The 24,252-nt window shown below is 43.5% G+C and overlaps 1 protein-coding gene and 1 long non-coding RNA gene across 7 annotated transcripts in view; one reads left to right on the top strand and one right to left on the bottom strand.

Annotated features, from left to right (window-relative positions):
* The window catches only part of EBF1 (EBF transcription factor 1), a 399,420-nt gene that overhangs the window by 6,126 nt on the left and 369,042 nt on the right, over positions 1–24,252 (bottom strand). For all 6 annotated transcript variants that reach the window (XM_067031999.1, XM_067032000.1, XM_059062921.2 and 3 more), the window contains 4 exons: positions 11,859–11,924; positions 10,679–10,856; positions 9,845–10,024; positions 5,896–6,090 (listed from right to left, as the gene is read on the bottom strand). In XM_067031999.1, the coding sequence (XP_066888100.1) occupies positions 5,896–6,090; positions 9,845–10,024; positions 10,679–10,856; positions 11,859–11,924 (619 nt within the window). The remainder of the gene's footprint in view (positions 1–5,895; positions 6,091–9,844; positions 10,025–10,678; positions 10,857–11,858; positions 11,925–24,252) is intronic.
* Positions 4,934–14,285, top strand: LOC136794065 (uncharacterized). The gene is made up of 3 exons (XR_010840290.1): positions 4,934–5,093; positions 6,274–6,367; positions 14,014–14,285. It is a non-coding gene; the product is annotated as an uncharacterized lncRNA (long non-coding RNA).

Genomic DNA, 24,252 nt, shown 5'->3' with positions numbered 1-24,252 from the left:
TAAAGTGGCCATTTAATAAAGAAACCTCATTGCACGACTGCAGGGAAGCTCCCGGAATGTTAGAAGCTGGTTTTCTTGTATCCGTGCTATAATCCCCAAGATTACTTACATGGGTGAGAGGGATGGGTATTTCAGGCTTAGAATGTTCCAGAAATGCCACTGGTACACGCACGTGGCCCAGTGGGGCCCATGAAGATTTCCATGAGGACACGACCGTCTCAGGGAGTAACATGTGCCAAAGACCTCACGAGACAGAGGAGGCTCTGCCATTCATTCCCCTGGCTGCTGGGTGAGCACGTGCCCTGACCAAAGTGCAGAAAACTACTGGTTTGAGAGGCAGTGCAGTTTTCAGTGTGATAAGAACAAAGACAAAACGGAAAGTTTTGCCGAGCTGGGAGAGTTTGGAGTGAGAGGGTGGAATGTGGTCTTCCTCGAACCACCATATGTCTAAGAAAGAATGAGGAGCTAATCAGGAACAGAATGGGGGGAAGAGCTTGCACAAACTGAACATGTGTATGGAGAGAAAGACAATTCCAGGAGATTTGCTACCAGGCTGCAGATAGTTGGGTGAGGCTGGCCAGCCTGCACTTAAAGGAGGTGGGGAAAGAAAGCAGCACAGTGTGCGGACAATTTTTGTGAAATCACTCTGGCCGTTTATTTTTGTTGTTTGTTTGTTTGTTTTGCGGTACGCGGGCCTGTCACCGCTGTGGCCTCTCCCGTTGCGGAGCACAGGCTCCAGACGCGCAGGCTCAGCGGCCATGGCTCACGGGCCCAGCCGCTCCGCGGCACGTGAGATCCTCCTGGACCGGGGCACAAACCCGTGTCCCCTGCATTGGCAGGCGGACTCTCAACCACTGCGCCACCAGGGAAGCTCCAGGACTTTTTGTTTTTAATTCTTCGCTGCGGAGACTGTCTAGGACATGGTTAGGGTTTCAACTCCCCACGTTGGGGACAGGTCCAATGGCATGGTGACAGCATTCTTGGAGCTGCCTGTCTCTTGATTAGTGAAGTCCTTTGAGGCCCGAAATTGCAGAGAATCCATGCTGTAGGGGCACAGCTTTAGGAGAAGGGAAAGGATGTCTCCAGGACAATAGCTGAGCGTACGAGGTGACTCAGGTCTTTGGGCTCTGAAAACAGACATGCTTGGGGACTCTAAGATCGGGATTGATCAATGATGTAATCTAGATAAGAATGGAAAGAGATTTCTCTGTGTTTTTATCTTTAAATTCAAAATATGTCTGAATTTCCCAGGTTTTCCATGGGATGTTCACTGGTGTTAACATTCGGAAAAGTGTTCTGTGGGCAAAGAAGTGCAGAGAACAAAATGGGAGACTCTTTTTTTTGTTTAACCACAGGGTGTCTCAGAGCCTTTAGTTAAACATACGTGCATTGTGACTCCAAGACAGTGATGCAGTAAACACCATCTAGTAAACACCATTCTAGGTTTGTTTGACCGTAATGTTTGTTTTTTTTTTTTTTTAACAGAACATCTATGGGACCCCAGAAGTACTGAGATGATAGAGTTGCTTTGTCCTAAAAAATTTCTCAGACAAATGATAAATCGTCAAAGGTTTTAGCTACCTGGGAGAGAAAACCAGTTGGAATCACAGTAGAAACTGTGAATTTTAAAGTATCAGTAAAGAATGGAGCTTCTGACTCCCAGGTAAGGACTTCCTGTTCAAGCTTCTCCCTGCTTCTTGGTGCCTGTGCTGCAGAAGGGTGCACAGCCCCCTACACAGGACTCTGGCTCCGGTTATCCTTGTTCCTTCTGCTTGAAATGCTCCTCCCCCATCTCCCTGGTCCCAAGTCCTACTTGCCGTTCACCCAAGGTCCAGTTCAAAGGCACCCTTCTCCACTAGGCTGCTCTGAATTCTCCCTAATCTTTCCCTCCTCTGAACTTCCACAGCTGGGCATCCAGCCTCTCCCAGACAGATCTGCTTTCTTTCCCGTGGTGTCATGTTTCCCCTAACACAGGAAAAGCTTTTAAGGTCAGCATTTTCTGGTCCACATGGTCCTAGCCCAGTGGCTTGACTGTGACCATTTCGTTTAGCACAGGGGCTGACATAGTAGTCAGTCAGCCTGGGATTTAACCCCAGGCTCCCCCTATGTGCTAGCCGCATAACTCTGGATGAGCCAGCTTGGCTTTGTGTCTCAGTTTCTGCATCTGTACCATGGGGACAATAGACAGCCTATATCTAAGACTGGTTGGGGGCTTCCCTGGTGGCGCAGTGGTTGGGAGTCCGCCTGCCGATGCAGGGGACGCGGGTTCGTGCCCCGGTCCGGGAAGATCCCACATGCCGCGGAGCGGCTGGGCCCGTGAGCCATGGCCGCTGAGCCTGCACGTCTGGAGCCTGTGCTCCGCAACAGGAGAGGCCGCAACGGTGAGAGGCCCGCATACCGCAAAAAAAAAAAAAAAAAGACTGGCTGGGAGGAACACATGAGACAGTGAAAAAGCCAGGCTGGGAAGAAGCCTCCCACGTTAGTGGCTGTGACCATTGTCATCACCATCATGTGAGACCACAGTGCGTATCTGTTGGGGAATAAACACGAGTGCCGTCACCAGAGGAGGCTGAGAAAGGGCTGCTGGGGAAAAGGGCCTTTAAGGAGTTGGCTTAAAAAAAAAAAAAAAAAAGAAAGATGGACAATTAGCAGAGTGGTAGTTGGAGGTAAACAGACCTTTAAAACACTTAAAACAGCCTAAATGTGTCACCTCTAATCTTGTTTATGTGGTCAGGTTGCTTAACCAACTCTTCCTTCATCACCTGCCCTGTCTTAATGATCACAATTCTGAACGAGGTGGGTCCAAATGAAGCAGGTGTTACTGTAACAGTGAAAAGGAGGAGGAGGAATGCAACACTTCAGAGATTCTCACCCCCGATTCTATAATCCACCTGTGTCCTTTTTTTTTTTTTTAATAGAAGTGGAATTTAGACAGCTGAAGATGAAGTAATTCTTTAGTTATGGGTCTAGCAGCCTCCAGTCAGATTGTCACTTTTCTCAGGGGAGACTCCAAGACAAGAGCTCCCTGAAAACAGTGATGCATCACACCCATGTCCGCAGGGACAGCATGTAGAGGACAGACGTGTGATCCCAGGTGTGTGGGCCCTGCCTGGTGAGTGGATGCTGAGGAGTGGAGTGAGCAGGAGGGAGGACAGCTTCCAAGATGGTATCAGTTAACGTGACTTTAATTTCTCTACTCATTCCTCCTCTGCTGCCACCTCCCCAAAACTAGGGACGTTTGATACATGACAGTATTGGAAAAACAAAAACCACCAGAAAGCATCTCCAGGACACATGCTCTACTAGAAGGAAAGGGCAGTGTCATCCACGATAGCAAATCCAGCACAAAGCGTGTCCCTGAGTCACACCCTAAACCCTCCCAGCTGTGAGCTGTGCATTAGAAATGTGATGGAGACTCAGCTGCTGATCAGAAGCAGGGAGCAGTCTCTGTACTTTCAGAATCTGTGCAGACATGGGTTACAAATGCCCTGGGGGTGACAAATGCACAAACTTTCTATGCATCCCTGTCTCGATACCATTTCATCATTACTTAAGCGCGCGCACACACACACACACACACACACACACACACACACACACACACACACACACACACACACACACACACACACACACACACACACACACACACACACACACACACACACCCTACACCACCAGAAGTTCCGTAGATCCAGGAGGTTCTAAAATTCAAGCTGAGTCCCTATTTTCAGTCCCTTCCTGCTCCCGCCTTGGCCCACATGGCATGAAAAGACACTCGGCCTCACAGAACGGCTGCCCACTTCAGTCACCAGTGGCCAGTGATACAGCTGTGACCCTGCAAGAGCCATGGGCCTTTTCTTCTCAAGCGCCAGCCCTCCATGGCGGGTTACAAACCCCGTTATACCTTCTTCCTGACGTCAAGTCTGTGTTTAACAAGCATTGTGATTGGCAGTTCAAGAATGGTAGATTTTTGCTTTCCATGGGTTTTATCCTTACTTAAACCCGTTATAAGTTATGTTCGCTTAAGCATTATATCCTCAGTTTGCCAGCTGGAGGTGTACCGTGCGTGCCAAAGCATTATTTTTAGGGGAAAAAGAGACTTGTGTGAATGGGTGGCTCCCCTTTGTGGGGTGGGCATTTCCTATTTCAAGTACTATTGCCTGAAATGTCATTCTACAGTCCGATTATTTTCCTTTTCCCTCTAAGAAGATGGCTGTGCCAGTGTATGTATATTTCAGGGAGGGGGCAGGGGCCCTGACCTTGGCTGTGCTGGGCAGACTGGCCAGCAGGTCTCTGAGGAGTGCCTTGCTGAGCCCTTATGGAGTCAGAAAAGGAAGCAGGAGCTCAGGCTCAGGAGTCACACAGATGGGGTTCAGTTTGGGCTCCACCATTACTAGATACGTGACCTTGAGCAAATGGGGCCTTGATTTCCTCATGTATATAATGGGAGTAGTACCAACCTCATAGGGTCTTCAAGAGAATGGATGTAAGTTTACATCAGTGTAAAAAGTGTCCTGTACAGAGTACGTGTATAGAAGTATAAATAGATAGAGACGTAAGAAACAGGGCTGCCCCCCGACCCCTCTCGACCTCCATGACTCACCTCCATCAGTGAAGATGGGCAAGCCGGCTGTGAAGGAAAGCTCCGTGCGGCGCTGGGTAGGCTAAGGGTTAGGGCACAGACCCTGAGGGTTTATATTCATCCCCACTGTTTCTGGCTACACCTATGGGCAGATGTTTTCTCTCCTTATGCCTCAGTTTTATCCTCTGTACAATGGAGATCATAACTGTCCTCATGTTTCATCAGGAAGTTGTGAGGATTAAATAAGATAAAGCAGGCTCAGTGCTTAGCACTGGTCAGTGCTCAAGGAATGGCAGCTGATGATTTTATTGATCTTACTTCCCTGCCAGCCGCCTTACGAATCCTGGATACATCCTGTTTAACCCGCTCTGAGCAGTAAAGTGCTTGGAAGCTGGAGGGAGGAGATGAACTCTTGAGCCTGAGTTTGAAGCCAGCCTCTGCCACCCACCTCTGTCGGAAGTCAAGCCATTCCATAACCTCACTAACCTTTCGCTTTCTCGTCTCTAAGGTAGGGGCTCTGAGTGCTGAACACACATTCCCACTGTGGGGAAGGAGGGAGGTCATGCAGGTCAACACCACAACTCAGTGCCAGTAAGAAAAGTGTAAGAAATGGTGGGACCCATTTTAAAAGGTTGGGTTTCTTCTCAATGAATAGAAAGGTCACCTGAAATTTGGTTACTCTGTTATTTTCCATATTCCGTGAGGGGGAGGAAATCGAACAGTTTTGATATGAACCAGAGTCCTCTAGTAGCACTTTGGGGTTTCTGGTTCCCAGCAGTAAGTCTTGGGTCTTTGGTCTAAGATGCTGTAAGCTCAGGGCTCTGGCGTGGCCAACTCACCCCCTCCCCATTATCAGCCCCACCAAATGTGCATGCTGACACACGCAACAGGAAGGGAACCTACTTCAGGAGAAGGCCAGTCCTGGGAGAGACCCTGCAGTGGAGAACTTGCTAGAGTCCACAAAAGACTGATCTGATTATGGCGAACACAGGGAATGAGAGAGCAAAAAGAAACGATGGCATTAGTAAGTGGAAACAGTATTCTCAAGCAAATCCCAGGCCTGAGCAGAATTGCTGGAGTTGGAAAGAGAACTGCTCAGGCAACTCCAGCAGAGGAGGAATGCCTGGGGTGTGGGTGTGGGGTCAGGGACCAGGGCCGAAGAGGGCAAACACAAAGGAACAGAATAGATGAGGGTGGACAAAAGCAGGCAGGCCCAAGGCTGATCCCCTCGCAACAGTGGCGCATCTGCTTCAGGCCCTGGGAAGGTGAGTCAGGGCGTCTGGTTGGCCCGGGTGGGGCCTGGGGCTTACCTTGCAGGCTGTTCCCGTTGGTGCTGGTGCAGGTGGGAGGTGGGGAGGTCTGGGGTCTGACCACAGGCGCAAAAGCACTCTTCTGTTTCACGGCTGAGACCATGTTGGCTGGTGAGAAGGAGAAGATGCCGGAGGAGCTGCTGCAGTTGGAGGGGAGGCTTGTGGAGGAGGCCATGGTGGGGCTGGATGGCACGACTAAGGGGCAATGGGAAAAGAGAAATCAGTGCCTCTCCTGGTGTCCTGACACGAGGCAGCTCAGCTCCGACCCTGACACCCATCCTTCTCAGGCCGCCCTTCTAGCAGGAGCCTTCCCTGAACTCTGAGGGTCTTGTCTGCTCTCATCATTTGGCACTCGGCATGTGTTTCCTTTTGTTGTAGGCCGACTATGCACCAGGCAGCGTGCTAGAGCATCCCAAGCCAGGAGACAAGAGTGCTCTTATAAGGGGTAGAGTACCACATGATAGCCTCGAAGGTGAGTATGGCCAACTCTGGGGAGGCAGGGAAGGGAGACCAAAGAAGGCTTCATGGAGGAGGTGTCAGGGGAAGCGTTCCAGGTAGGGCCTAAACTAAGGTTCTAGCAAAGGGTCTGGGGATACGAGAGACAGGAGGAGGCCGGCCTGAGAGAGTGTGGTCACCAGTGGAAGGAGAGGTGTGAGGAAGAAGAGTGAGCTGAAGGCAACACCAGGATTCCAGCTTAAGGCACTGGCAGATGGTGGTGTGTATGTGTCCCCTGTCTCCCCATGGAGCTACAGCTTCCTGAAGGATATGACTCTATCTTCATGCTCCACAAGACAGATAGAGGTAGGTAGGAAGCCAGGTGGGTAAACAGTCTGCCACGTGCAACATGTGTGAATAACGCAGGACTACAAGTCAAAGTTCCAAATTCTCTCTGTCCCCTGCGGAGCTGTACAGATATGAGCATGAACTAATAAGCAGCAGGATTGGAGCCTTATGTAATTACTCACAGTCTGGGAGTGGTGGGGACGTGAATTATCAATGATAGGAGAGCTTTGGCAGTTCAGAGAGAGAGAAAACCTAGCTGCTTGGGGATAGGAAAGAGTTTGGGCGATGCACCTTCTCCACCAACCACGGTCCTCTCTGCCTGGCCTTACATTCATCTTTTAATAATTGCTAATAATCTCAGGTCATTTTGGGAGACAGATTTTTGAGCACATGATAAGCCCTCTACACTCAGGACTGGTGCCATCACACACTCACCTTCCATTTCCTCCATCTCCTGGGAAAAAGTATGAATCCTGTCTGATGATTTTCAGGCACTTAATTCAAATTCTAGGCACTTCCTCCTTCACTGTATTATTTTTCACATTATGTAATAAACATTATATATTGCTTTATCACCTGCAAGAATCTTCATATCCTTTTCGTCTGTGTCATTGGCCAAGCAAGCTTAAATTGGGACCTGTAACATCCTTTTGACACCGGAGCAAACCCAGCAAGCTGAGACTCAGAAAACAGTCCAGTGACTCGCCCCAGGGCCATAGCTGGAAGGTGAGGCCAGGAACCAAACCCAAATGCAGTGCTCTTTCTACTAGGCTACCCTGCTAAGCAAACAGATTGCCATCGGACAGGCCCCTTCCCATGAGCACACCAGTTAGGCAATTTGGCTTTGGAAAGTTAAGGAAGTGGTTATCAAATCGGTCACAGACAGCAGTTGCCATCGGGTTGGAGGGGAGAGTGGGAAATGACCCCTTGTAATCAGCCCTCAGCACTACACAATCCAGACGCACTGGATGCTTTATTATGGAGCAGAACACAGAGCCGCCATCATCAGAATTTTCAGAAACATTTTCTAAACTGTACTTTTTCTTTTAATGAGACCAGCATTTTTATACATCTCTGAGGATTTGTAAATGTGAAAATACGCTCAATAATAACACCCATTTAAATTGCAAAACTCCTGCACTGGAGGTTTGATTTTTAAATATTCGTAGACTTGAAATCCTGCTGGTTCACTGAGGAAGGCAATTAATCTCCTTGGCAAATGCGATCATTATGTGTATTTAGAGGTGGGGAGTTTGGGGAGGGGGTGTTAACAGAGGAAGGGGTGAAATATAGTCAAGCAGTTCCATTTGTTATAACATTATTAGATACCAGCCACTATACCAGAGAGTGTGTTCACCAGCAGAATGTCTTATTTTATTTTTTATTCTCTTTGGAATTTTTCAACATGAGTGGTTTATGAATAATTAAATATTATGGAGACAAAAATTCAAATCAGCTGGGCTTTGTGTTTATTGTTTTATTTGCATTTATGCAGATAAAACTGTCCCATCTGAGAGCCTATTTGAGAATTTAATACTATATTTGTGAGCACTGAGGAAATCAATTAATGGAAATTAAACGTTCAAAGTTTTGTAGTCTGACGGATGCAATCTCAGGCTCAAGTCGCTGGGTGTCTGCAAGGGCTTGGGAAGACAGAGCAATCCAAGCCCCTCAACTGAATTGCTACCACATAGCAATTAGGTTATTGATTTAATTAAGAATGCCATCTTTTAATTTTCAGGTCATGATTGAAACATTTTCTGATTGAGTAGAAGGGAGAACACTGAAATGATAGATCTGTGAGAAACAATTTTTTGATGAATCAAAATCTAATGTGAAACTGACCCCAAACATTGATGTTCAAGCAGACAGACGTAATATATGCAGATTATTAGGGGGAATTTTAAATGTTCAACAAGCTGCTGATTCGATGTAGATCAAGTAGAAATAAAGAAATATAGAGATTTAGCACATACTGAGCCTACAAATTCACCAAGAAGGTAAACTGCCCTAAGTATGACTTTCAGAAATAACTTCTCACGAAGGCCAAGAACGAGCTTTCCCTTTTTCACCAGCCTAGCACACTCCACATTTCCACTATCAGAGAAAGCATCGTTTTCCGTATTTTTAGCTGAGACTCTCATTTTAAAAACATGACCATTCTTTCATTTAACAAATAACACAGCTGCTATCATCCCACAAAATTCTAAGAGTTTACATATTTTATACTCCGGAAGAGCCACCCACATTGTCCAAGATGAACTTGGTTTTCTATGTAAAAATCCTCAAAGGGCGATCAAGAGATTGCGCCAACACATCCTATGATATTTTATATGTAAAGATGCCAGTTCCCTGAGGTTCTTTAGATGCAATCTAAACATTGCAGAAAAAAATCCTTTAAGCTAAGCTTCTTTAAGACAGGGACGAGACGCCAAAGAACAATTTCGCGCGCGCGCGCGTGTGTGTGTGTGTGTAATTTTTTTTCATCATGCCAAATTTTTGGAAAAAAATAAAGTGTGTTTTTCGATTTGTTCAGTTTTCGTTTTTTCTTTGTATATATCAAACACAAAGGGGAAAAAATTTCCAAGCACTAAAAAAAGAGATTTTTAAGTTTGGATAGTTGTTAGTATGCTATACTACCAGCACCACTTAATATTATCATTCTGTCATTATGATTAGTACCTAGATTTGTTGAATGCATCTCCTATGGGCCAGGCCTCAGGACGAGCTCATTACATGCATTATTTTATCCAAGTCTCACAACAACTGTATGGGAGCGGGTGCTGGTTCCTTCCCCATTTTACAGATAAAACTGAGGTTTAGAGGGGAGATGAAGCTGCCCACAGCCACCAGTCAGTAACCGGTAGAAGAAAGAGTCAAACCCAACTCCATCTGACTGGAAGCTTGGGTTCCTGCAATGACATCACGCTGCTGTTTTGGTTGCAGCCAAGTTCTGTGAGGGAGATGGGGAGGACGGTGAGCAAGGAGGGCAGAGATTCCTGCTGGGGACAGTGCTGGTTTTGGTCCCATCACCTGGGTCTACGCCTGGCGGGGCAGGGGCCCTCGGACCGGGGACCGGGGAGACCTGCACAGTGGGCCACACAGCACGACGCCCAGTTCTTAGAGCAAAAACGTGCAGAAACACAGGACACACATCTCTACTTACTGGCATAGGGCGAGTTGGCAGCTGAGCCATTGAGGAAGGTCGGGGAGCCGCCCAAATTGGACATGGCGGCAGTGCCGTATCCATTCATGCTCGTGGTGACCGAGTTATAGTTGGTCTGCTGAGGGGTGGTGCTCGGCACATACCCATGTGGTGATACGCTGCTTGAGTTGCGGGTGAAACCTGAGGGGCGGGGGCAAAACCAAGGATGAGGGTAGCGTCCAGATGAGTGGCGGGTCTGAGAAGCTTGGGGAAAGGAAGGTCTCTGTTTCCTGCCCCATCACCGCATCCTGAAGGGAAGGGGCCAGGTGATTCATGGGTGGATTGGTGGTGCTAGCTCCGTGATTAAAATGGGAAGAGAGCAAAAGACACATTTTTCAGGAGATCATAGATACTTAGCGGGCCTGTGAGAAGTGGCAATGCAGGACCTATAACTTATCATTTGGGAACAGAAATAAATCCCAATCTAAGAGACATAATACCCTGGAGGTAACCGGTTCCTACTCTCTGGGCAAGGATGGTGTGCTCTGGCCCCTCCAGAACTTTAGTTCCAACCCTCCTTGTGATCTGTCCTTCATGGTTTACAGTGAAAGGTCAAATGGTGAGATAACTAAATGCATGCATCCTTTCTAGCCCCTCCACCAAATTACCAGACATGATGGCTAGAACCAAAATTCTACAATAATATCTGATACACACAGACTAGGAATCTCCCCTTTTGGGGGGGGGGAGAATTTTTCAAAATAAACACTGTTTTGTGCCAAAGAAATGGGGGTCGGGTAGCCTGAGGTTGGGAAGGGGCAGGGAAATGGGGAGGGGAAGAGTGGGACTCCTGACCCTGATTGGTAGCCTGCGACGCCTCGGAGACATTCACAGCCAGTTGTCCACTGAAGGAATTCACGCCCATCATTCCCGCGTGGACTGAGGTGTTAGTGAGGGCCGGGAGCTGGCTGTGGTTGCGGGGGACACTGTACAGGGCCTCTGCGATGTCAGCTGCTCTCTTCAGAATAATCTCCTGAAAAGTAACAAGAACATCCCCCTTAGCTGCCCAGTCAGATTCCCAGGAGTATCACGTTCCAAGTGTTTACTACAGGCCATGCTTAGGGCTTTCCATGGTTAACGGCACTAACTTCTGCAACCCTCTCAAGCAACCTGTGTGTTCAGTCTCATCATCATCACGCCCATACCACGGATGGGGCAACTGAGGCTCAGAGAGGCCAAGACCTCACTTCAGGACACTTACCTATCTAAGGAGAGAGCTGGGCTGCATAACCCTGTTCATCTGACTCTGAAAGCCCATTAACTCAGCTAGTCCTCTATACTACTTCGCAGTACAGGACAGAAACCTGGGGCTTTCCTTCCCCACAGGTAACACAGAGAACTCTGGGGTCACACACACACACACACACACACACACACACACACACACACACACACACACACAGACACACACCCTGCAACTCATCTCCCCAGATGAAGTTAAGGGCAAGTTTACATGATGCCCTGTGTCCCTGAGTATTAATGGGACTGTGTCCCTTGGACGCTGATTCAAGTGACACAAGAAAAGAAGGAGGATTTCTCAGACTCAGTTTCCTGAGCAAGTTGAATCAGATACATGGAGTTACTCTACGAAATAGAAGCAGACAATATTCAGGCCTCATTATACTTTTTAGGAGAAGAATTAAACCCCCCTTTTCCTCCTAAATTTTCTTGAAAACCTGAGAGGAATAAAATAAGCACCGGTAACTCTCTTCTTCAGTGATGAACTACCTTCCCACAGAAGAGCCCTTTTAAATAAAGTACCTTTTCTCATAAGAAAAAATTATTCCCTAGAAAAGGCGTTAAAAGATTTACAAACGAAGAGAGAAGACTTGAATGGCCTTGCAATCCGTTAGGTCCGAATGACTTATACTCTGAACTCGTGCAAGAGCTTCTGTATTTTTCATACTTTTTCATTCTAATAAGGACTCCAGGCACTTCAGTTGAATGTGGAAGGTTCGAGACCCAGTATGCTCACCTGGTTGTTGTGTGGCATCCCATACAGCGCTTCCACCAGATCTGCAGCCCTTTTGAGTATCACTTCCTGTCAAGGAGAAACACAGATACAATCCTCTGAGTGAAGGCAGGATGTCATTATCTTTTCACATGATCACGTTCCACTTTCCTCTGGCCATCCTTTGCCAATGCACTGCTTTAAAAGAACCCCCGAATGGCGTTAAATCGCCAATTTATCCCTATTCACGTACACACTTAATCAAGTCAAAAGGTGAGCATCATTGGTACTGCAAGATAAAATACATCACTCAATAGTGTTCCATAAGCACGATAAAGCACTCATATGTTTATTGCTGAATACAACTGCGAGGTCATTTACTAGATTACTATGATGGATGTCAGTTGGTGCATGTTATGAATCCCTAAGATGTGTTTATTTTGCACTTAACTGCTTATTCCAGGAAACATGACCTTATCAGACAGGTCATTTTCAAGAGATGTCCAATCACTCTTCAACAACTAGAAGCATGTAGCATTAAACTTCTTTTGTTTATCTCCCTTGCATGGCAGAGTCATGATATAAGGGGGTGATGTAGTAAACCCATCTACTGGGGCAATGCACTGTTTTGTCAGAGGTTCTTACAGAAGAATTCTCCTGCCCCTGGAAGCTCCCTCCGCACCAATTTTCATGACTGGCAGAGTCTGTTTCTTTTATAGTGATCCTTTGCTATTTCATTATTGTTTGTCATTTTCCCCATTTGCTCATTCATTCTCCTTCTAGTTACATGTTCCACTCTTCACTCCAGTTGAAGAAAAAATGTCTCCTTTTCATTTAGGTGGGCTTCCATATTAAGCTAGCATGCTTGTTTTTAATAATATAGGGTGCTCTACAAAAATGTGTGTGGTGGTAATTTTTTTTCATTCTAACCACAAGAAATCGTTCCCTCTTCATTCAGCCCTAATTTTCTGCAGATCCATTTATACTGGAATGTGAAAAGTTAAGCTTGATACAAATAAAACGGAGGTTTATCAGAGAAGCAAACATGAAGGTGTTGTGTGGTTATCAGAAGTGATTTGCAAGAAGATATGTTTATAATATTTTTGCTGTGGGTAAAGTTTCAAAAAGAAGTTTAACTTTAAACATTTTACACAATAGATTTCTGCATGGAGAAGCAGTGCTGTTCAATTTTCACATACTGCAGACGCTGATCAGAAAATAGGGATATAATTGCATTCATTTTGCTGTCACCATAGCCTCTTCAAAAATTCTTGAACAACTCTTGAAATGACACGCTTTTAGATACATATTAGCATTTTTCGATTTTAAATTCTCTATAAGATAAAATAGTTGTCATACTGCAGTAACTACTTATGACATATATAATGTCCTAAATTCAAAAATGAGATAGAGGGGTTTTCAGTTCTCAATAAACATTTATGCTTGCCTTAAGCTGCTAGACCCCATTTATAAAACAGTTCTGTTATTTTTCATATAAGGAGTGAAAAACATTATATAATCAATGGGGTTTGAATCAATACATCTGAAATAATTTATTTTTTTAATGCAAGCTACAAGATAATCTACCACTTTTTGTTTGCAGTGCTGTCTGACAACAGCTGTTAATAATTTACTATGGTATGGGCACAGTAAACCCTATCCCCTGATCAAATCAGCTTGTGCTGCCTTCACTAAAACCTCACAGCTTTATCTGGCTCTTAGGAAAGATGGATGAAAACAAAACAGGATCAAGTTAGTTTATTTACCAAAATTTGACTTCTCTGGGTCTATATTAATTTATTTCTTCAAATAAATATTTATGCCAGCGTTTGGGCTTGGCAGAGAAGATAGTTTTCTTTTCATTTTAGGGAAAAAAAATACAAGTCTCTGTTTGTCAAAAGCAAGATAAGGTGCAGTCAGAAACTTCACTTGCAAACTTCAATCTTGGAACAGTATCATTGAGGATTTAAAGCAGTGCTTCTTCTTTTAATTAATTTCACAGAACCAGGGAGGAGGGAAGGTAAACTCCACAATAAACTCCAAGATCTTTGAAGTTTTTGTGCCTGAAAAATTCCAACTATCAGTGTAGGCTGTATATTTTAAACTGATGTCTTTTTGGTGATAACATTTTTCAATGACATAATCTACTTGTTCCTTCTTCTCCTTATTCAATGCCCAGAGCTCTCATCACCATTCAATCCTCTGAAAATGAAGCTTGTGAATCTCACTTCCTAGAGTTGCCTCCTTCTTCAATACAAAGAGCCGGGACATGCTTTCTACTAGGCACGTTGCCACCGTAGGTGGGTCAGCAGCCAGCGTTGCTCCAGACCAGCCGTCTTGAGGACAGTGCGTGAACCTGATTTTGTATCCTGGAAGTGACTCCCTTAAATGATATCTCGCCTATTTTAAAATGTCCTTCATCGTGGTATCAACTATGGGGTTTAAGGGGGAGTCCACGTTTGGCTCAGCTTTGCCAGTGTGATTCAGCTTCTATTAGTTATTTCTGCAAATGGGAAGGAGAAAGGAAATTTCTGTGTCCTCTATGAGTTAGTGCAGCAGACCTGCAAGGTGCTTGGATTCCGGTGACCAGAAAATTGCTCTCACCTCCATGTCATTACGCTCCCAGTGAACTAGCCCCCAAGCGTGTTTGTGTTGGGGATCTAATATATTGCCTTTCAATCAGAGCTGAGAGCCACTAACGCACAGACAGAACATGACGAGCAGGTCAGGAAAGCAATAAAGATTTTACAGAGCTGTCCAAGGTGCTAAATTTACTCAATAATGGTTTTGGCACCATAGTGTTAACCTCTCATTTACTACCAGTTTGAGGGACTAAATTGAAGTAGCTGACTTCATTTACCTTGAAATGTATATTTTATGACATTATGTAAGTAGATTGAAAGGGCACTGCAGTTTTAACAATTTAAAGGCTAAAGCATGTTTAAGATGAAACTTGAATATTTATTGTATATTGCACTTAAAGTATACAGAATGTTAAAATGTATTGATTAAATTTGTAAAAGGCATTATAAAAATGACAGGTAGTATGAAAGATGTATGCCTCTTAAAATCAAATTGATAGTATATGCTATCTCTTCGGTGGTCACAAGTGTAATTTTTTTGCAGTTTTATATGGTAATTTGAAAAATCTGTAATTTCACATTAGGAAATGATTGAGCCTGGGATGGTAAAGAGAGAAATTTCCCATAAGGGGACAAGCTGGATGTTTCATATAATCTTTTGTCTCTGAAATTGTTCCTAAAGTCTTATTTTTTGCGACATTAGGAGGGAGCATCGTGTAAGGATCCTTCCATTCTAATATGCAATTTTAATATTTCTGAAAAGAGAGAGCACTTGACAAGTACTAATATCTAATTTTTCAAAGCATTTATTTGTCAGGAGAGATTTTCTCTTCTTTACATAATGTTTAAAACATCTCGCTGCTTGCAGTTTAAAACATGAGGGTAGAGATTAGACTCTTCTAAGTTAATTAATCCTATCCTTGGATTAAAAAAAATACATATCCCATTGGGGAATTAAGAAGACATATACCAGTACCCTCAATATTGAAAAGCCCCAGAGTCTCCTTATAGAGCTAATGCTTGTTCTCCAACCTACATCCTGAGTCAGACTATTTTTTTTTTCATGGTTTTGGATTTCTTCTCTCTTAAAGAAAGAGAAAATGTCTACTCCTTAAGAACAGCAACAACTCTTTGCTGACCTATTTCCTTTCTCAATTAAAACCTGTCTTTACCTGCCTTGCCATGACCATCGATTGATGATTATGTGAATGGGGATCTGGAGAGAAAAAAAAAAAAAGGATGAACCATACTAAATCTGCTTAGAGTTAGTAGAAACACTAGGAAGATACAAAGATGAGTGGGGTTCGAGAAACAGTTCAAGTATAATTGGTACAAGTTTTACTATGTTTTGGAACCTTTATAATGAAAGTACTGAATGGGCTACAAATGCAGAGAGAAGATTTGGCTTTACTTCGTATGTTGCAACCCAATCAATTAGCAAATAATTTTTGAACTTCCTGTTGTCCCAGCAGTCACACACCGATATTACTCTGCAGCACCTTTCAAGGCACCCTATCTTCCCAGAATTAAGGTAACAGCGTTCTGTGGGGATTGCAAAAGATTTCCGCCACCATCTGGTCCTACCCTCTTTATCCAATCTCCTCTCCCTATACATCTGAAGAACTGCCCTCTATTCTGGGCTAGTTAGTCCTCCCCAGCCTAGAAGTAACATGTTGGGCTCCTTCCTATCTCCGTACCTTTACTCATTTTGCCTTTACTTTATTTGGGAAGCTGGCTTCAGTCTGTGCACATTTACAATATCTTCTCATCCTCTAGGGCCTGATAATGAAGGTGGTGCTGGTGGTGGTAGTAGAGTAGTGGAAAACATAACTGTTGTTTATGGAAAGGGAAACATTAACTCATTCAGTCTTCGTGGTGAGACTCCGTATCACCATTTGGCAGACGAGGAAACTGAGACTCAGAAAGGTCCACCAATTTGCCCTGATGTCACACAACTAATGAATGGCTGAGCAGGGATTCAATCTCTGGCCTGTTAGACATCAGAGCCTGAGCTCTTCATAATTACACTATCCTATCGGAACTAATTCCACCTTCACTGAGACCCCAGTTCCTAACCTCTCTCATTCCTCTGAAGAGTAGTGCTGACTGCACCGCCCAGCCCTGCACAGAAGTGGACACTGTGGGGTCATTTTGCTCTGGTCTTAAATGTGTGAGTCTACAATCTCCACAACCAAACTACAGGCTCTTTGAGGTCTTAATCTCCTTCTCTAAGCCCCTAGCACTATGATCAGCAAACCACAGCCCTTGAGAAATTCTTGTTGAAGAGCTCATTCTAAGATCGTTACTGATTTTTTAAAGCGCGTGCTTAATTTACATGAGGAAGTGACCAAGTCATGTATTTGGCATAGTTTATAAAAGCAGAAGACTTAAATTTGGTGCTCCATTTGGCTCTAGACCTTTAAATCCAATATATAAATTCCCAAAGGTCAAGTCTTGATCACTGGGGGGTTTTTTAATACCACTTTTTTTTAAGTGAATTTGCTCCTTCACTCCTGCTGACTTGTACTTACATTTTAATTTTGTGATTAATATAATGAATCATGTCGGGTACAGACATTATCTCAAGTTATAGGCTGCTAACAGCATGAGGTTTGTCTTGATGTACATCAGCCTTTTATTAACTATACTCCTAGGCTCTTAGAAATACTTAGGTATTTGCACACTCTTAGGAACCAGGCATATCATGTCTGATATGCAGACATGGCTAATTCACCTTTCCTTCCATTTCATGACAATAAAACCTCTGAGGATTATTCACCTTCCATGCGAATCTTCTCTGCAGCATCTGATCTCAAATGTGTTGCTAATAAGCTCATATTCACTGGGCCCACCTAGCCTTCCAGAGAGAATGGGAAGGCTGTCTAACCATCCAATACTGAGCCCATTTATAAACCCAGTTCCATGTTTTGAGTAATTCAATCCCAGATGAGCAGGGGAGATGGCCTGAACTTTCTTTCATTCAGAGCACATATAGACCAACTCATAAAGCCAGATGGGTACCCGTTTACCAATATACCATTGATTTCAAATCTAAGAATCAGATTTTGAGACTCTGGGAAGTCCCTCATAAAATGAAAGCCCAGGGATGCTTCTGTAATTTGGGAAGACAATCTGTGCTTGGCTTTATGCTCCCTCAGTTAGAAAATAATGTTTTGAGTGACAAAGAAGAAAACAGAAGCTAAACATAAGCATCAATTACCAAAGTCAAGTTGACCTGGGTGATTCCCGAGAAAGAAGTACAATACCTTCCTGTCACTGCACATTTCCCTGACACCCATTTATCACCACTCTACTTTGCCCTATCAGGGGATTCAAGATACAGTGGGTTCAAAATCACTCCTGACTTAAAGTTGATAAGCACCTATCAATGAAATCAGTACTGAATCTGTTCACCTCCTCACTCTGGAGTTTACTATTGGGTCCAAATTTTAAACAGTATATTCAGCTTACTAGCCTTTAACTTCTAGCTCTTTCCCCACTTGCTTCTGAAAGTGTGGGTGACACTACTGATTGGAAAGTCTAAAAGCTGAAAAACTGATTGGAAGTTTCTGGCAGCCCATTTCCTGCAGAGCTGGATGTACAACGCAATAAATCCTAGTTGACTGAGAGGTATTTCTGTGGAGGGTAGTTTTATGTCCCAACTTCCTTTGTGTTTATTCAGCCAAATGGAAAATTCCACAATGGTAGACTTTGCATCCTAAAAAATCATAGAATGAAGGCAGTGAGGGAAGGAGTAAAACAAACCAAAATAATACTCGAGCACTGTTTAGCTTCCGATCCTCTGAGACATTCCTTAAATTTTTCACTTTTTCTGGTAATATGAACTTCTCGAAATAGAGCTTACCGCAGATCATTAGAAACCTTTATTGTCACACTTTAAACACACTTTACTCAGAAGCCCTATGACTGAGAGGAGAGTCACTCTCATCTAGCATGGATATAATTAAACATGTTTCCGCTGAAAGGGGCATTCTCATTACGGCTAAGGACCACTTTAGAGTAAATTGAAATGGAAAGGAGGAGCATAGATGAGGTGTAGGTAGCAAGTGGTTATTTCTACGGAGGCATAAAATGCCAAATGTGTAACAATTATATTTTACAACCCTGCATTCTAAAGACTTCATAGCATTTTATTACAGAAGAAGCTTCAGCTGAAGCTTACTGAACATTCTAGTACACTCTCATTGCCCATAGTCTTTAAAGAAAAATAAAATTCAAACCATAATCAAAATCTGCAGAAATATTCAAAACAAAGGAATTAAATATTTTGAAAGGGTCTACTGCTAGTCCACACAAGAGGCATCGAAAGTGTTCTAGTCTAAAGAAGATGCAGGGGCCTGAAGGGGGGGGCTTCTGAACCTCCTCTAATTTTAAAGTTGATTTTGTGTTCAGATTAGATGACACCCCTCTTAACTTCTCAAACACATGATTATGTATCATCGTGCCGCGTGGCTGGAGACGCACCCGAAAGCTTTGCCTTTGTTACAAACATGGAAGGCTTCTGAATCACATGAAATTAAGGTAGGTTGTAAGCTAACGCAGCTATATCAACGTAAGACATACTAACTTACATGACTGACTTTTACAGTGGAAAGGAAAAGGCTGTTGTCAGGCAGCTGTTATTGCCTCAATGGAAAAAAAAAATCGATGAAAGTGAAATGAACAAGAGATTTTGTCTGAGTTGCAGTTAATACCACTGAAGAGCTATGGATATTAAAAGGTCAACAAATAAATTAGCCAGAGTGTTATGAAATGAATGATTTGGCTTATAATTTTATTGACTGAAAATTGTTCACTGCCTATTAGACCAGGTAATTTTTATCTGGTGCCTCAATTACTGTTCCGTAAGCAATAATATAGTTGTATGAGCTGCTGATTCAATCGCGTGACCTCTGAGAAGCTGGCTAGGACAGCTGACTTTACTATGATGGATAACCAAGCTTGGTCTCCACGAGGTGCCAAACCTCCCTTTCCTGCTAGGGGATCTCATAAAAGAAACACTACACTTGATTCATTTCACCAAAATGTTCGACTTCTCAAGTGTCAGCAGTTAAGTATAAATTGTGAAGCCAGGTATTCCTGAGAAGAGTGATGACGATGGCTTTCCCCCCTCTTTTTGGTCTCCTGGCATTCTCTTCTAAATGGTGTCATGGTAATTGGTGAATGGGAGCCTGGGGTGCTTCCCGGCACAAATACAGTGAAAAATGGTGTCTGCACCCTTGTGAATAGGACCTGCTTGGAGGTACAGAGCTGAACTTGGTAACCTCTGGCTGGCTCTTATTCCAATTCATTGTACTGGTTTAAGACCAACGCTCTGGGTTAGATCCTGCTGAGTGGCCTTGGAAATCGACTTTCTGATCAGGATGAAAGTCTCTGCTTAAAGAGCAGGCTGTGGACAGAGGTGGCTTTTTCAGGGCTAGGTTGTAAAGTCAGCACATGAAACAAAAACTGCCTAGAGTCAAAATTACCCTTGAAACTCTTTTAAGTTGCCAAGGCCTGGGCTCCTAGAAACACAAAAGCCAGAAATTAACTACTTGTGTTTCTCTTTGTCTTTTAGCTGTGGCTTCCCTTTCCCTAGGGCGAAGGACAATAAATATCTAGGTTGAAAGTAAAAGGACCACTGAGTAAACAAAGAGACTTATTGTCGTATGTATGTCCCTGTATGTCTGTGTATGTGTTTGGTGTGTGTGTATACAAATATATGTGTATACTTATAGTTTTGGACAAGTACATGTAGTTAAACTTGAGTAACTGATATGTGCAGGCTGGAACTATATTAGACTTTAAGGATATCTAAGGAAGGCAAAAATAGAGTTGCTTTTGGTTTCTTAAATTGTTGAACATCATCAGTTATGATATGTACCTCCAGAAGAACGGTATCTGTAAATGATGATTCCCAAGGCTTTACAGATGGTCCTGACTATAACTGCAATTAAAATCCACGGCCTCAAGACTGCTGGGGCTCACTTCTTATTACTTCAGTGGTTAATTGAAGTGTTACTCAAGGCTGAAAATAGTAAGCATGGCCAGAGGCCCTCTAGTGTCTCTGTTTCTAAGGGCTTCTGTCTTGAAGAGGAGGATGTTGGGTGGTTAGGAGGAGAAATGAGCCCCTGGTTCCTCCTATGACTTCTCCTTGAACTAATGAGTAATTATATTCAAAGCCCCTGTACACGGGGTGTGATACAAAGGTTAAACTTAGTGCCCCCCCTTGTCAAGAGCTCAGTGCTAAAAGAACCTGAAGGAGGTTCTGGAATTCAGCTATTGGAGTAACTGTTATTACAAAGTTCCTACAGCAAAGACTCTGGGGCTAAAGAGAAAGAGAATTATCTCCCAGGTTTGTATGTGTGTGTTTTTAACTCCGCTGCCACTTTCCCCTGGCTAAGCCATCTGTGAGCTACCCTCAGTCTACGCTAGCACCTTCCCCTTACCTGCTGGCCAAGCTTGAGGGATTTTAAAAAATTGGTTTACAAAATTGCCTTTTTTCTTAAAATTCCCTTTTCTTAATTCTAGGAAGCAGTGCTTAGAGATAAAGGCTCTGGAGTCCAATAGAGCCAGCTCAAATCCTTGCTCTGCCATTTTTTTAGCATTGTAAATGCATGCCTCCGTTTCCTCAACTGTGAAGTACAGTTCAGGCCAGCATCTGTCTCAGCAGACATACAGTGAGTGCTTACTGAGCAAGAGGCAGCAATAATATTGATAACCCTCACTTGTTTTCCAGAGAACTTGGGCAAATTATATGCATTCTTAGAGTCAATGCTTCGAGTGCTCCTTGAGGTGCAATCCTATCTGCAAAAACACTGGGAAAGATTCTGAACAGACTAATGGTGAGGACGTCTGGTGAGGTAGAAAGCCTCCCCTAACAGCTGTGTGAGTGGTCCTTTCTGAGCCTCAGTTTCCTCATCTCTAAATAGGGCATGATTCAATAACGACAGAGTAACTTACTGCAGAGTCAGTCAGTTAAAGATAAAATAAATAATCTAAAAAAAGTGAGAATTAAAACTTTTGTGGGGGTCATGGCCTTTTAAATGAAGCTATCATCTCACTCCCCTCAAAAAATATGTGCATATGTGCATGCATGTATGTGCATACTCATCACACACACACACACACACACACACACACACACACACACACAAAATTCTATATACAGTTTCAGGGGTGCACAGAACTAGGCTAAACTCCCCTGACAAAAGAAGCATAAGTAGGAGGGGCTACCAAGCCCCTAAACTGAGCATATCACCAAAATGGGGAAGTGGAATTTGCCCATGAGTTTTCCGGCAGATACGGAGGAGAGAGGGGCAAAAAGAACTGCATTCCATAGTGTGTGTTTGTGACAAGAAAATGCAGAGACAAAATGGTTTTTGGAATCAAACTCAAGCATGCTTTTCCTAAGAGCTGAGTATACTGTATGATTTGCTTTTGTTGCTATATTTTTTTGTTTGAGTCGTTTTGGGTCCCAGATAAAATGTTAATAGATTTTCTTGAAATTAAAAATAAATAAATTAATGAATAAGACGAGAGAGCACGTCCAGTGTCACAGTGTGGAAGATAAAGATATACGGTTTTTCTTTATCCTTTTCTGAAACCCTTAGTCATCCCCTTTTCTGCTAACAGGCAATGTGGTTATGCAAAAATTTCTTATTTGTATTTTCACTGATGCAACGGCAGGTTTTGAATTATGGACAGTCTTTGCATAAAGACTAAAACAATAAAAGCATAATTAGAATACGTGGTATACAGCCAACTGCAGTTTTATTTTGCCCCAGCTCTGTATTTATGATAAATCACTAACATGACCGCTCTTTAGGGAGGGTGATTTTGGGTCTCGTCTCTCCATCGAGCCTGTGACTAGAGGCTGAATTTCAATTCTGCAAGTGTACAGTGGAACTGAATAATATTTGGCACAATGCAGTGCACAACTGAGCCACTAAATGGCTGATTTACTAAATTATTATTAGATGAGCCCTTGCTGTTCCAAATGAAAGTGCAGTCACTGTCTTCCTTCGTGGTGTGTTCAAATTGTTCTGTGTTTAAATATTCAGCATGAGGCTAATGTGAACTGATGAACTGAGACTATAAACATTCACTTTCAATACAGATAGAGCGACAGAGATGAAACATATCATGTGGCCTGCGGAGGTGAAAATGATTTATATTTAAGGATGTTGCTGCCTACTTCCATTACTTTAAGGTACTCTTAATTAGCATTAAGAGTTAGAAATGACTAATTCCCATGTACAGGAAGAGGAGGCTGGGATTTTTTTTTGCACGCCAGTGCAGGAGAAGTTACCACGAGGCACTGCTGCCTGTGTCGTTGTTCAGAACCTTGAGTTTTATTCATGGCGGGGTGCACCACACCAGCAGTCATGTGTCTGCTGGGAGAACTATGGTGTCCGACAGTCAGTGTTTTTTCTCAACCCACCCAAAGGGTCTACAGTCCATCCTCACTACCAACCATTCCTCTGCAATCCACCTCCCTTACCATGGCATCGACTACACCTGCTACACGGACACCCGAGCACCTCGCTCTCCATGTCACCAAGCTTCTTTACTGACACCTGCTGGAGTGAAGAACAACCCTTTGCTCCTTGGGCAAAGATAACCCCCTCCTCCTTCCTCCCCTTTGAGGGCACTTATAGGCAAGCACTTAAAATACTGTGATCACTTACAGTAGATTAGAATTTTTTATGGGTACCGTGTTGCCATAACAACACGAAGACAGCAGATGACTTAAGCTAAGCTTGCAAAGCAAAAGGCTGCTCATCTGGCAGTTAAAATGAATACAGTTCATTTCACAAGTTTCCCATATGGACTCTTAGTGTATGGTAATGAGCAGACCATATGGTGAGAGAAAATGCACTGAGAACAATTGGGTTCCACTGGCTGAGGGGGAAGTTGGGAGAGAAAACCCGGGTGAGAGATTCTGGTGCGTGTGCTCTCTGGGTTCAAGGTTTGGTTGAGGTTTGTTTGGGATGGTTGTTTTCCATAGGGGTTTCGCGTTTCTTAATCTGTTCCTTAATATGTCAGCTGTGTGAAATGACAAACATCTTGCAAATTTTGCAATATCATTCATCACAAACTGTCAGCAGTGTTTGCAAATCTGACTTGCAAGATCTTTTAAATGTGTTGTTCTTAAAAGGCAACAGTACTAAGTTTTTAGACAAAGTGCAGGAAAATTTAAGTACTTCTGACAAGCAGAAACATTAGCAGTAATCATTTTAAAAACACTCGCATCTTTTGCCTGCATGTTTAGCTGTAAATAATGCTAGAATGTATAAAAGCTTTAAAGTAAAAATGTAATAACTACTTTTTATTATGTTTCATAAAGGATAAAGAAAATGCTGTGAGCCGTGTGTATGGGTTATCTATAGGTGCGGATGTAGGGAGATGGATGGTTCCCATTCTCCTTACAGCTCACCAGACTGGAAACCGGGGAGGACAGCTTGAAAAAGGCTCTAAAGTCAATTCTGTACTATACATGCTTCATAAAAGATGAATATAAATGCATTAGTTAGACGCAGTGAGCTAAATTAGAAGGTCAGGCAGGGCTGGGAGGGCTGAAAAATCACACAACCAATGAGTGTAATTACTCTTTTTTAAGTCTATTAAGTGGTGTTGCTCTATCAAGGCTCAGGGATATAGGACATGAAGAACAAGATAAAGTAATGTGTATTTATTACTCCCACTGGATCAATTTACCAGATATTTTCAGCTCCATAAAGCAAAACACACAAATGCCGCCTTTGTTACTCTTCTCAAACTGCTTTATTTTCTCTAAAAGAGGGACTGGCTCTGGAAGAAAAAAACACGTTTGC

Source organism: Kogia breviceps, chromosome 4, assembly GCF_026419965.1.
Source record: "Kogia breviceps isolate mKogBre1 chromosome 4, mKogBre1 haplotype 1, whole genome shotgun sequence".
Classification (NCBI taxonomy): domain Eukaryota; kingdom Metazoa; phylum Chordata; class Mammalia; order Artiodactyla; family Physeteridae; genus Kogia; species Kogia breviceps.
The sequence above is the reverse complement of the archived record's forward strand: the minus strand, read 5'-3'. Positions and strand labels throughout refer to the sequence as shown.